At 47.2% G+C, this 14,201-nt stretch overlaps 1 protein-coding gene across 1 annotated transcript; it reads left to right on the forward strand.

Annotated features, from left to right (window-relative positions):
* The first annotated feature begins 12,354 nt into the window (after positions 1-12,354).
* Positions 12,355-13,296, forward strand: LOC117898039. Its single transcript, XM_034807199.1, has 3 exons — positions 12,355-12,427; positions 12,463-12,666; positions 12,718-13,296. Exons 2-3 carry the CDS (start codon positions 12,468-12,470, stop codon positions 13,272-13,274), a joined length of 756 nt encoding a protein of 251 aa, XP_034663090.1. The 5' UTR covers positions 12,355-12,427; positions 12,463-12,467; the 3' UTR covers positions 13,275-13,296.
* Positions 13,297-14,201: the final 905 nt, after the last annotated feature.

Here is a 14,201-nt window from a genome sequence, read left to right on the forward strand (position 1 = left end):
CATCAGCATCAGCAGCTGACATCGTCAGCATCAACGTCATCGTCCACTTCATCATTGCAGCGAGCCGGTAGTCGCTATGCCCTACACAAAGATCACAAATATCCTTTCGAGCTGGTCGAAAACGAAGACGATGATATTAGGCAGGAGGCGGAGGATGAGGGTGGGCAGGAGCTAGTTGAATATCAGAGATATGCCAGGAAGCAAAAGCAACGTTACTACGGCCACACTGTCGGCCAGAGGAGTCGTCGACGCTACTACAAATACGATGCCGTCGAGGAGTGTTGCCGCCCGATATTCCAGGATCAGCAGTGCGACTCCCTCACAGAAATGTTGTAAGGGGGTGGGGTGGTGGTATACAGATAGGTGGCGGGGGGGAGGAGAGAAGTGGAGTGAATGATTTGAATGAATGGAACGCAAGGTACCTACAAAACAAAAGTAACTACAGAATGGAATGAAGAGTGAGGAATGGAATCAACGCAATGCGTAGAGAAAAGTAAAGGAAAGACAGAAGAACAACCCCCGTCACCACGATTGCATGCAGCTTACGATAAGCGATAATAATGATAACCGATTACGATTACGATTACGATAACGATGTTGTATGTTGAATAGATGTATATCGATGTTTTTTTCCTGCATGTGTGGGGCTAGAGATAGGGCTGATGAACATTTTAAATCTTTAATCGTTACTAAGCACAGAATTGATCAATATATATATTCAAAATATATGTATTATTAACCATCTGGCAAATCTGGCACCGCTATAAATGTATCTACATAGATTATATAAACATATACCATACACACACACACACACACACACACACACAACTATATTTATTCGTGTATATACAAAATATATATAAATCAATATTTAAAGCCAATTTTTTTTTGTATCGCATCCCAACTAGAAATACGAGAAGCGCAAATGAGGATGGAATTTTTTTTGAAATGAATGTGGAAACTAGATCTAGAAGATTGCACCACAAAAAGTTGTCTAAAAACATGATCAGATATAAGCGTACATATATAAGAGTATATATAAACCATACCCATACAGAAAAATATTCATTTAACTAAACATATGTACATACGAATGTATGTACGAATCATGTATTTGTTTTTTTTTTATATTATTATTTATACACTAGCAATGCTTGTACATAGAGTAAAAATTGTGGATTATAAACTATGATAATATTATAATTAATAAAACAGAAGAATATTTAATAACAGGTGTTTTTTTTGGTACTCTTAAGATCTGAGTGTTGAAAGAATTGTAAATACATTTGACACATAAACAATTTAATTGATGCACAAGAAAAACTAAAGAAATCCAAAGTCAAACAAAGAAAACGTTGGGAAGAAATCACAAAATATTTGTCATTAAAGACTTTTGATTCGAGTACGAGAAAGGCAGAAAATACATAAGAAAGTAAAAAAAGAGAAATTATAAGAGAATGCTAAACATACGTGTGTAATTTATGTGAATGTAGTTAAAAAAGAAATAGATAAAAAACAGACCGAAAATGAAAGAACATTAAGCAAATGAAACCAGAAAAAAGGCAAAGCAGAAACCGAAACAAAATATAACACTTGGCGTTGGATGTTGTTCCACTTACTTATTGAAAAATGTGTCTTAAGCAAATGCATATATGCAGTACATATAAATAGACATACCTTGGAATATGTGTGTGTGCGGTAACTGGGATATATGTAAATGTAAATACACATAAACACTCCAATAGAAAGGCCTACCTACCTACCTAACTACCTATTTATATCTACCTATTTGTGTAGGCAACTACTCGTTTTTCTTTCTTTCCATCACTCGCTGCTTTGTCAGCATCTTTTGCGAGTGCAGTCTGTGCACTCGCCGGTTGGGTGCCCACTCGTTTGTGTCTGTGAGACGGTCACACTCGTTGGGATTTTGCGCCAATTTAGAGCCAGGCTTGGGCGGTCTCCTCTCTGCCACACTTTTCACTGCCACTGTATTTATCTTATTTCAAGAATTACAATAGGAATGTAGTAGAAGCCAGTACCAGACGAAGAATAAATGAAAAAGCAGAAAGTAAAGCAAATGTTTATGTGAATTTATAGCGAAATGGGGATCCTATGGAACCCAATATTGAAACAGTGGCGACCCACTCGCCAGAACGACACAGTCACACACAAAACGACACACACATATGCATATAGATGGAAATTACAATTTTAAAATTCCAAACTGCACTTTGCAGAGTTTTAAATGTCTAACTAAATATTGAACCAGAAAATAAAAGAACACAAAACGAAAAACCGAAATGAATGAAAATGAGAGAACTACGTAAGAGATATGATCGTAAAATATTGGATAAATCGTAAAAGTAATGCAAATGTTTTAGCACAAAAAGAACAGAATATATATGTATGTGAAATCAAGAAGAAAATAGATAAAGAAAAATGATAGAGACAAAGATAATGGGAAGGCGAAGGCGCCATGGATCCAGCTTCTTGCGTTCTTCGGCTCTCTCTCAAGGTCTGTCTCCAGATATTTGCTTTGCTTGCATCACACCTCAACTATTCCCACAGAATATGCTTTGCCAACTTCCTCCTTGGTTAAGACATTTTCGTTTTCCTGCTTTACAAAAAAAGCTTAAAATGTGATATTTTATAAAAACTATGAGAACATTTTCGTCGTATAAACAAAGGAACGAACGCATCGACGCGTCTCCCTGATGAAAAAAAGATGAAAACTATGGAGAAATCTATAGAAAACCGAACCGAAAAAACACATGGAGAACACACACATTTAGGAAGAGAAAAACATGAAGAGAAAAAGAGTATAAAGCAGAGGAAAAGTTTACACTTTATTCTGATGATTATTATTATTAATATTATTATGAATTATTATATTAATTTAAGCGAAAACTGTAAGTAACGTTATGCCTATTACGAATAATTACGATGGAAGACCCCCGAAACGGAAAACGTTTTAAATCTGCGAATAATTGAAACGAACGGAAGTGAATTCCATGAAAAACAAACAAGTAAAACCGAAAACACACACAAAAATATTAAATAAAGATTTAATGCAAACACAAAAAAAAAGAAACGAACTTTGTTTTCCTTTGAATTTGCGATCCACAATGTGGATGCTAGCCTCACTGGCCTGTTGTGGAATGGGGTCCAACATGCTGCAGCTCGAACATGCTGACATCGAGCCGTTTGGTATTACCCATCTCGCTGTGGTGGCAGACGCAACACAGCGCAACGTACAACAACTACATGGCCATGTTCTTCAGCTACATTTGAAATTTTTACGCAACTGTCAAAGCTGGGTGCTATGAAACTGTTAAGCCTACCATGTTTCATACTTTCCGGCGGGCTCTGGTTAAAAAAATACATATCTAAACAATGCCTACTTTCAGCTACCAAATGAGAATAAAACAGGCCATGTAAGATGGTTTTTATGCGAGTGGGGAACGATTCGACTCTGGGGCTGCTGTTCCTTCTCAGTGTCATTCTCGTCTTCCGTATTGGAAATGGGTCCTGTAGCTGCACTGGCTGCCGGATCTCCGGTGGTGAAGGAGGAGCTAGCTGAGCGCTTAGCTGCACTGTCAACCCGTCTGCAGCTGGAGAAGCTTCTGGAGCGGTAATCTTAACTTATGAAGCGTCCAAATCGCCAACATCTTTGCGGTATTCGGTGGATTCGATGTCTTCTCAATGGGGTTGGGCGATGCCATGATTACGGGTGGCTGCCACCATGGAAAAAAGTATTTGCATATGCATAAATATTATGTTGTATGCAATGGAACTTAAGGAATCCATGAAACTCTTTCACCCATGTTAAGATGTGCTCAAAGGTTAAAGGGCCGCCAATCTCTGCTGAATTTTAATTGAATTTTTGTTCCACTTCAGAGGCCTTCCATGTTGAATATACTTAGTATCCAAGACTAGGGACACTGAAATACCGTTAATTACCTAAATTCATGATGCATTGCAATTCCAAGAGCTGAATACAATTGGAAGCTTACAGAAGCATCCGCCAATAGTGCGAAATTCTTTGAATATTGTTGAATACATTTATGATGTGGGTGTGTATGTTTGGCAGACATATTTATGTACACTGATGGGCCAACAACAATGGGACATAAGAACTTTGAAATATTCAGCAGAGTATTCAGCAGAGTGGAAATATTCAGCTCATTTCAAACAAAGGTGGAGCCAAGGCCTGTCCGCTATTACATTAATATTTGCTCAAAATTGCAAATAATTGCATTGTACCTACGGCCCGTTCCCCTGCATTCGTAATCGAAAAATCCCATTGAACAATCGACTCAATCAGTTGCACAATTTTCACAATTTCGAGTGCAGAATTATTGGCAATTTGTGCATCATCATTTTGCTGCTCGGCTGTGCTGCTCCTTTGCACATTTGCTTATGGCATGGCATGGCATGGCATGGCAGCCTTTGTTAGTTTTTCAATTATATTGTTTAAAATATTATGATTAAAAATTGGAACGCTTGAACGGGTTCATCTTCTCTGCTGGACTTCGTCTGCATCTCCGCCTGCGTCCCACGAGGACTCCTGCGTTGTCTTGTGTTTTGTTGCACAAGAAGACTCTTCCCGTCGGCTGCAGAGTTGCCTGCCACTGCGAAGCTCTCAGCTGGAAAATCCGCTTGGCAATTGGCTCTAGCCCTGGCCATCACTCAGTCGTGTCCTGGCCAAGACAGGGCCCGACTCGGGCTAGTCAGGCGCCTCATGCAACAGCTTGCACTTGGCTCCGACTCTGCGGCATTATCCCTATTACTGGCTCTGGTTTATTGTTATTATTATTGCCATTTTTTGTATGCCACTCTACACCATTCCCATTCCCATCCCCATCGCCATCGCCATGCACTGGCACACTTCTTCGTCCGGAGTGCCCCTCTGGCCCCCTCTCCTGCTCCAATCCACTCGACTCCGCAGGCAGGCAAGTCGCTTACAGGCAGCTTTGGCACTCCAGCTGCTAAGTGTGCTACGGCTGTAGCCGCTGGCCCTGCAACACTTTAAAGCCGTCCATCTAATTTATACGCGTACCCCTGCTGAATGGGGGTATTATGAGCACATAAGCCAGTAGCGCACACCAGAGTCTTTGGGGCAGATTGATTGTTGACTTTGAGCACGGATCCCTCAGTTCGTTGCGCCTCAAAAGTGCCAGATGTCCTTGGGCCAAGTTCTGCAAGTAAAATTAAAAGAAATTAAGCATTCATTTGGCTTTAACATTCGGCTGCCACAGCACACACCGTTTGTTGCCCGTCTGCGCGATCCCAAAACGATCGCTCTCCAGGGGTATCCCAGGGTTCGGTTCCTCTGACAATTCTTTGCTTCCTTTTCTGGTTTATTCCTCCCTCCCCTCCTGTTGTTGTTGCTGCTGTTGTGTTTTCGCTGGGGTCTGTCGAGTCGGTTGTTCTGTATCTGTAAAGCAATTAATAATAATTGGCCCTAAAAACCCCTTTTTTGCACTCCAGCGCTGAAAGTGAGCGAGAGGGGCACTAGAGCTGACTGTTGGCTGTTGGCAGTCGGACTCGAACTCAGACTCGAACTCGAACTCGTGGACTGGTGCCCGGTGCCCGGTGCAAAGGGGTTGGCTCGTGTGGGGTCAGGGGCGACGCACCGTGGGCCTTTGACCATTTCAGCTTGCTAAATTTATAACTTCTGAACTAATCCAGATATCGTCTTGAAATAAACCGCGAAAAATACTGAAAAATGTAGTGTGCTCGAGACCATGGTGCTGCAATGCCCAAAAGACGTTTAATGTTCCATGAGATGCGTTTATTCAATGTATCCAACTTTTGCCCACTGTGCGATGGGGGCGGAGGGGTTTCTGGTTTCGGTTTGGGAACTGTGACGGCTATTTGCAAATATTTACAACATCCGCTGCCAGGGCTACACAAACAAAACCGAACACCAGCACAATTAAGCATACACACGCACGCACACACACACACACAGTGGTGAGGGGAGGTGCAGGGACATGCAAATGGACGCACTTGATCCATCTGCCCCCCCACACCCACGCACACACATACACACACACTCACACACATGTGACTTCTGTGCGCGCGCTTTTGGGCAAATAAAAGTTCTGAAATGCGATTATCTTGATGAATTGGAATTTGAATTTTAATTCTCTGTTTTTGACCAACACACATGACTCTGCCGCTGCCGCTGGCGCTGGCGCTGCCGCTGCCGCTGCCACTGTCCCTACCCCCTGACACGCCCATTGACACCCGGTGGGAGCTGCTCGCCGAGGGCCATCCACTTATTTACCCCTCGAAAAAGTTCTCGCATTACCCGGCAAACAATTTGCCTCCCCACCGCATGGGGCATGTTGCTGCTGCTGCTGCTGCTGCTGCTGGGTCCATTTCAGTTTACCGGACAGCGTAGAGTCGTGTCTCCCCACAGGACAGATGAAGTTTTCCCTCAGTGTATTGCTACACTCTATCATCATCATCAGCAGGAGTAGTAGCAGCAGCAGCAGCAGCAGCAGTAGGCAGTGCTCATGATGATCTTCATCATCATTATCGTTGTGTGGTGGGTTGGGTTGGGTTGGGTTCGGTTGGGTTCGGTTCGGTTCGGTTGGGGGCTCTGCAGAGTGCGTCGCATCAAGTGCCTCGTTGGTTTCCTTTTTGTATTTTTCCTTTTTTGTTGCTGTTTCTGTTTGTGCTTTTGTTGTTGTACCTGTTGTAATTGCATAACTGTCGAGGGTGTGCGTGTGTGTGCGTGTGCTCTGCATCTGTGTTTGTATTTGTATTTGTGCTTGTATCTCTATCTGAGGCCTCTGTATCTGTATCTGTGTCACAGGCAATTCTCAAAAGCATAAAAGTCAAATTTGTATTTGTCGCATGGCCCACGGAGACAGCCAGTTTTGTATTTCCCCGAGCAGCCGCAGGCCCAGACAGTCGAGAGTTCTCCTGGGCACTGTCCCCGAGTGCCCGAGTGCCCGGGTGCTGGCGCTTGTAGCCTTTTGGACTGGGAGAGAGAGAGGAGCGACAGGTAATTGGCTTTGGTATCCCGTATCTCGGGCATATGGATACATTTAGATACGCACACACTGGGGTGGCCAGGTGCTACGAGTGGGGAAGGATGGATGGATGGAGGACAGGAACAGGGACAGCTCAAGGCAGAACAAACACTGGGGACAGTGGATTGTGGCCGGGATGCGTAACTGGAACTGGATGTGGGATGTGGGATGTGAAAGTGGAAATGCTGAACTGGGGAACTGGGAACTGGAGCAGGGATCAGCAGTCAGGGACGGGAGTGCCTGGAGTGGTCATGGGCTTAATGGACACCCGGCCTGGAGAGCAGATAAAGCCAGAGAGGAGCTCGCAAATGAACTCCACATTGGCAAAGGTTCCTCGGGGGCAGCACACACGGAAAGGGATGGTGGGTAGGGGATTGGCTCAAAGCCACACACACACACACACACACACACACACACACAACTGAGTTATGCAGCAATTATTGAGAAAAGTGCCATTGTCATCGAGTAGAAAGGCAGCAACAGTGCAAAAAAACAAACCCAGGAGGGAACGACAAAAGGACAAGGGGCAGGCCCTTGATCGCTCTGCCCAGAAATGCTTTTTTGTGGCTTAGTTTCCCAAAAGGAAGCTCATGCCGTACAGCTCTGAGGAGCATGATCGTTGCATCGATGACAAATCGTGCCTGAAGGGCTCAACTGGAAGGCAAATGCATATTCGATGATCGCCACTTACTTTTCGCTTTACTCAAATAATGTTGCTGGCCCTACCCACGCCCCACGCCCCACAACATATTCCTCACCCACACCCAGTGCCAGTGCCAGCTCCAGCTCCAGTTGCTAATGAGCTACGATGTCCTGGCCACACGATGTCCTTTGGCCCAAAGTATTTATGGTTTTTTCACAAAACTCCAATGGAGAGAGGTGTGCAGCGGGGCAGGGAGGGGGGACAGCAGGAAGTGAATGCGGGTGCTAATAGGATTTTTGCTCTGTTTATGTGGATGCTAATTAGAGGGCAAAACACACACACACACAGACACACACACACACACACACAGTTCTGCTGCCTTCTGGTTAATTGATGAAATGAAATGAAAAGCGCCACAAGGGCCACAAACAACTTTCCACCCGGCGACCGGCGACCGACGACCGACGACCCGACGGCTTGGAAGCCATAAAAACAGGGCCAACTTATCGGACGGGCGACACGCCTCGCTCGACCCACTCCCACTCCCAGTTCCAGTTCCAGTACCAGTTCCCGCCTGCCGCTCTCTGGAGTATAGAGTGCGGAGTGCGGAGTGCGGACACTCTGTCAAATGCAAATTCAAATGAGCCTAAAAGCAGACAACGTTGATAAATATCGCTTTAAGTGACAGAAGGGCGCAGGACGCAGGACGCAGGACGCAGCATGAAAGAGGAGAGCTGGGCACGTGAAAGTTAATTACCACGAAACCAACAAAGAAAGAAACTTTCTGCAGCAGTAAATGGATTGGAAGTGACTTGGAGTGGCATACATTGGGGAGACTCTCTCTCTCTCTCTCTCTGCTGACCCCGGAGGCTGCCCAGAAGACTGTCGGACTCTCTTCGTGGTTAGGGTATGCCTCGAGCGAACATGTCCGCTCATTAGCGAAAGACGAGATCCCTCGGCTGCTTGCCATCCACTTGACAGTCACCTGATGCCCCTCCCCTCCCCTCCCCCCGTGGAGCCATGGAGTGAGGCCAAAGACCAGAGACCAATTCGAGTATGACTTGCAGGCACATTCTCTCTCCTCTCTCTCTCTCACGCTCTGTCTGTGTGTGTGTGTGTGTGTGTGTGTGTGTATCTCCTTTGGTCTGTTGGTGCTCGGTAATTGCTCGCTTAATTGGATGCATCAACATCGATGTTGTCATCTTGGCCAGCGCCTGTCTCTGGCTGTGGCTTTGGCCACGGCCATGACTGCTCTCTCCTTTCTGTTTTCTGCTTTCTTCTTTCTTCTTTCTCCTGTGTCCTGTTTCCAGGCAATGCGAAAAATGTCCGCAAGAATTATCAGCAATGCTGCAATTGGCACTGCCATTCGGTGGCAGGTTGCTGTGGCAGTGGCAGTGGCACTGGCAGTGGCAGATGGCCCCATGGCTCTCTTCGATTGCGGTCAGCAATGGGAACCGACTGCGGTTTCGTCTCGCTTCGTCTCTTTGGCTTTTCAGCTGCCACCTACATATACGGTAGGCAGGTCCTTTTTGGTCAATTATGAAGGGCAATTAACGCGCCACGATTTGCCTGCCCCGTGTGGCAGGGGCACATCCCGGCAGCCGGAAGAGGCCGCAGCACACGGGTAAGAATGCGAGGCATGCGGTTCATTGGAGAACTTGTTGCTACCGCAATTTCTCTTTTCTCACTTCACACTTCTCACTTCTCGGCGGGCGACAGGTCCGAGAAAGCATTTGGCCAATTTCTGGAATTTGATTTACTTGCGCCATAAGCAGCACTCGCCACAACTCGAGGTTCGATTTGTTTGGAATTTGCCAAGCAATTTGATGGGTGAAATGCGCCAGCAACACCCACACCCACACACACCTTTGCCTGTGGCCTGACAGACATCAACTGAAGAGTACTTGTGCGGATTGTGCCCCCGAACTGAAGGTTCTCTCTGCATCGAGTGGGCACCTTCAGGCGCACTCTTTCGCGATGCCCAGAGGGAACATATCCGTGTGCATATCGCAGAAGATGCAATCGATTCTATTCGACCGATTCTCTCCAGAGAGGAGAACACTTCTTTATTGTTGTTGAGTTGCCTGCAATTCGGATTCAGAGTTGAGCAAGTGGCAAAATATAAAAAGACTTGGAGTCCGGCATGGATGGAGTTCGCAGTTTTGGGGGCTGTCTTCAGACTTTACATAGAAATAAAAGAGAGTGCCAGGCCCCAAGTGTAGCTCCGAAATCGCTTGCCAAATTATGTTTAAAGTTGAAGTTCCATCCCTTCCCTTCCTAGGGTCATGCTGGCCTGGTCCTTGTGCCTGCTCATGTTCTTGCAGCAAGAACAAAAATGAAGTACGCCGTCCAATTATCGAAACAACTGCGCCTATAAATTGTCCGTGCTAAAAAAAGTACACCAACGAAATTTATGATAATTGTAAAATATGTTTTCTAGCTCAAGTGGGGAGCCAGCGCCAACGCCAGCGCCAGCGCCAGCGCCACTTGCCCTTGCCAGCCAGCCAGTAGTCCGGCCAACAAATTGTTGCCTGGCAGGTGGGAGAGGCTCTGCTGCTTTCCCTCATTCTTTCCCTTCTGCAGCAGCGGCAGATGCTTCTCCCAATCACAGAGGAGAAATGGCAGTTGGGTTCGGGGGTTGGGCAGTGTCGCTCTTGCATTGATTTTTCGCTGCTTCTTCGCTGCTGTTGCTGCTGCTGCTGCTGGTGCTGCTGCTGGTGCTGCTCCCAAGCAAATGTCATTGACCACAGGGCGAACAACAAAGGGGCGTTGCAGAGAGCAGGAGCGTTGTCCGGAAGGGAAGTGGGGCGGGGAGTTGTGGCAAGTGGCAAGTGGCCAGTGGCAAGTGGGTGGGCGCTACTCGCCACAGTCAACAACCACCAAAAGTAATCATCGCAAACGTTGCTTTCGGAGGCGGGCATGGGCATGGGCATGGGGATGCTGCGGAACGAAACAGACCGATGACGAGGACGAGGACGAGGCACCATTCCGGAGAGGGAGAGGCCAAAGCCGAGGAGTACTGCTGTAAGGACATCCTGCTGTGTGAGCTGTGAGCGTCAAGGAAAGCTAAATATGACGGCCACTGCGACTGCAACTCTCGCTCGTCTCTCGTCTCTCGCCTCTCGGCAACGCTCAGCCCAAAAGTCCAGGCCGGAGCAGCAGCCAGAGTCTGTGGTGGTGTCCATCCTGCATCCTGCATCCTGCAGCAGCTCTGCAAGGAGCAATGCGATTAACGTTTCAATATGCGACAGTTGCAGCTCGGCAAAGGCATGGCCTGACTTTTGTTGGCTGCTCCAGGGGGTGGTTGCTTCCCCCTGCTAGAGGGGGGTGGGGGTGTTAATTTACCATACATGTGGCACGGTCTCGTCTCGTGTCGTGTCGTCTCGTCCCGTCCCGTCTCGTTATGTGGGGCTGACCGCCTGTGGTCCAGCGCCGCTTGGCGGTTGCATTCATAGAAAATTACGCGCTAAGCTGCAGCAGAAATACCAAATGGGGTTGGGATTGGGATTGGTAATGGAATTGGGAAAGTTGCGATTCGGATTGGGATTGGGATTGGGATTGGGATTTAGAGATGGGGGAAGCTGGGAAGGTGGCAAAGGGATTGACTGCACTCTCCCGCTGTTGCTGCTGTCGCTGTATTGACCTCAAACTCTGCTTGAACCCAGACTCCGACTGGCTGGACACCAAAAGGTCATTATAACTTTGGCATGGAATTCGCAAAGAACTTTCCAGATGCACACTGGGATGTCCAATCTTGTGGGACTGCCACCGGAGGCTGGGATACTTGGAGGCTTGGAGCTCAGCAGAGTCTCCACTGTGGAGGTGCAGCCACCCAGCTCAAGAGTAAAAGCAAACGAAACGGAAACAAAGGCAGGCTGCAAGTGGTTAACGACGCGACATGGCTTACGTTACGTAATCAGCTGAAAGCGGAATAACAAAATTGCAGCTGACCAGCTGCAGCGCAGCGATTTGCTTGATTGCCTTGCACAACAGCCAGAACGAGCGGAAAGATAAAGAGAGTCAGAGAGAAAGAGAGAGAGAGAGAGAGAGAGAGATTGGGGGGATGGTTTCCCAGCCTAATATTAATTCCGCTTTAAAGTCTCCAAGTATCAACGAACACAAAGCCACATTTACTGTTTATTATTTGCACTGCCAACGGTACATGTGCAATCGAATGTGAGTCATGCACAGCAGCGGCCGTTCTTTCGTCTATCTATCCCTCCTCCTTCTTCGTTGCTGCACTGCTCTCGCGCTCTGCTCTCTTTGCCCATCACTCGAACTCGCACTTGCACTCGAGCTCGCACTTGGCTTGGCAGCAGCCTGAACTGTTCTTGCGCTCTCCTTCTATCGCTTCTTTCGTTCTCTCTCGCCTTGCATTGGGGCTCGGGCCATTCGGTCCGCCGGCGCTTGGCTGTGCATTGACTGATCGTCATCATTGTCACCCGCACTTTCTTTCGTCTGGCTCGGGCCATGAACCTGCAAGCATCTGCGACTGCTCCGACCAATGGCAAGTAGAGCCCATCCACCCACTGATCCTCGAAACACTTCACTTACTTCATTTTTGTGTGAGATTCATTCAACCAAGTAGGCAAATGGCTTTCAGCTTGACGTCTACTCGTTAAGTATAATAATTTCTCAGTTATTTCGAATATCACGTAGAGTTCACATCGGAGAGTAAAGATTCGAGCGAATACTTGAACAAATCTGATAAAAATCTGTTGGTTTTTGGAATTTTGCATTTCTATCTTGAAACCCTCGCAAATTATTCCAGTAGAATGAGTTCGGCGAACAAAAACGCTGTGGATATTCCACAGAAGCGGGACAACGAGAAGGTAGAAGATGAAGTGCCCCCGTGCAAGAAGGTCAAGCTTGATAATGATGTGCAGACAGCTGTTCCCCAGTCTCCAACCGAGAAGACTCCAATTGATATGCAGAGCGATAATTTCGAAGACAAGGCTGACAAGAAAACACAGGGTAAGTTTCAGTACAAAGTTTGAATGGTTTTTGAACTCTTCCCGACAACAGCGGACACAAAGCTAGAGGATACTCCAAAGCAGAGTGGAGCTCACCCTAAAGACAGTTTGCTCCCGAAAATGTGGCCCCAGCAGAACAAGGGAGAGGCAGAGGGAGATGGAGGCCAGGGCAAGACAGGAACGCTTCAGCTCTTGGCGACACAACCACCAGAGGGTATCAAACATACCTTTTCCTTTGAGGCGATGAAGCATTCTCTAGTAGAGTCCCGTGTCCTGCACGCCACGTCGAAGGAAGAGGAGTCGACCAAGTGCTGCCGGTTCCACAGAGCCAAACCAGAGGCAGGAAAAGTTACCCAGAGCGCCAATGCTCGCATTGCTCGCAGAGAGCGCCAGAACGAAGCGAACAAGAAGGCCGCCTACGAGAACATTCTGGCCTTCATGTCCGAGAAGAAAGTCATCTCCACTCTGATGAAACCGCATCACAACCCCAAGATACGGCTAACCGATGTACGCATGGGGATTTCGAGCAAGGCCAAACACCTTCAATTCAAGAATATGACATTTGTTTTCGAGGACGGGGGCGAAGAGGATATTTCCCACCTCTTCTAAGTTCATAAGTACTTGTCCGTCTGCCACAAAAGCTGTAAACAGTTTTCCATCACCACATCACAGAGAGACTGAGAGAATTATGTTAACTAATCTTAAATATATTGTATCCTAATCGTACGCCAGCTGCTGGGTGTTCTGACTACGCTTTCGGGACGGATGCCAACATTTTGGACTTATTGTGTCTCTGTTATAATAATTCGCTTGATGGCCAAATAAATTACCAAATCATTTCGGTCTGCCCCACCCCCTGTCAACCCTGTGCATTTGCAACCCCTGTGTGGAACCCTTTCGGTGAGTGAATTTCGGACACACGCGAAACGCGCAAAATTCGCAGCGCTCTCGATGGTCGATGGTCGATGGTCGATGGTGGGCGCTCGGCCATACGGCGTGTTACCTGTCAATTTACATCACACGTTACGTGATGAATTGCGTCGTTAGGTGTGTGTGCTGTGTGTGTCCTGTGTGGGTGCGAACTGAGTTTTTCAATTAGCTCATTTCTGATAATTCAATATTCAGTATGTTGTACCGAGCGGTGCTGCGGCCGTGGTGCTCTGGCCCGAGCTCCCTCCAAAATAGAAAAAAAAGAGAAGGGAAAAGGCACACCCGCCGCCGGCCATTGTAGTCGCAGTTCAATGCGGTTGGCTTTTCCAACAAAAGCCTGGGCACACTCTGCCCCGGGGGAAGTGCCCCGACAGGGCTGCCACGGCGCAGGCATTGCAGGGCGAGGGGAGAGAGGCCGACCCTCGTGAGGGCCAATTCACCTGACTAATTAATAACTAATAATGTGCAGTGCGCTTATTAGAGGAGCTTGCATACATTAGTCGTGGACTAATATCATTATACGCGGGCTGCCATCTCCCGTCTCCCTGCTGTGTTGTCGGCTCTGTCCTGACAGGAGAGCCAGCAGGGCCTCCATCTGCTGCTGCT

This window comes from Drosophila subobscura, chromosome A (assembly GCF_008121235.1).
Source record: "Drosophila subobscura isolate 14011-0131.10 chromosome A, UCBerk_Dsub_1.0, whole genome shotgun sequence".
NCBI lineage: Eukaryota > Metazoa > Arthropoda > Insecta > Diptera > Drosophilidae > Drosophila > Drosophila subobscura.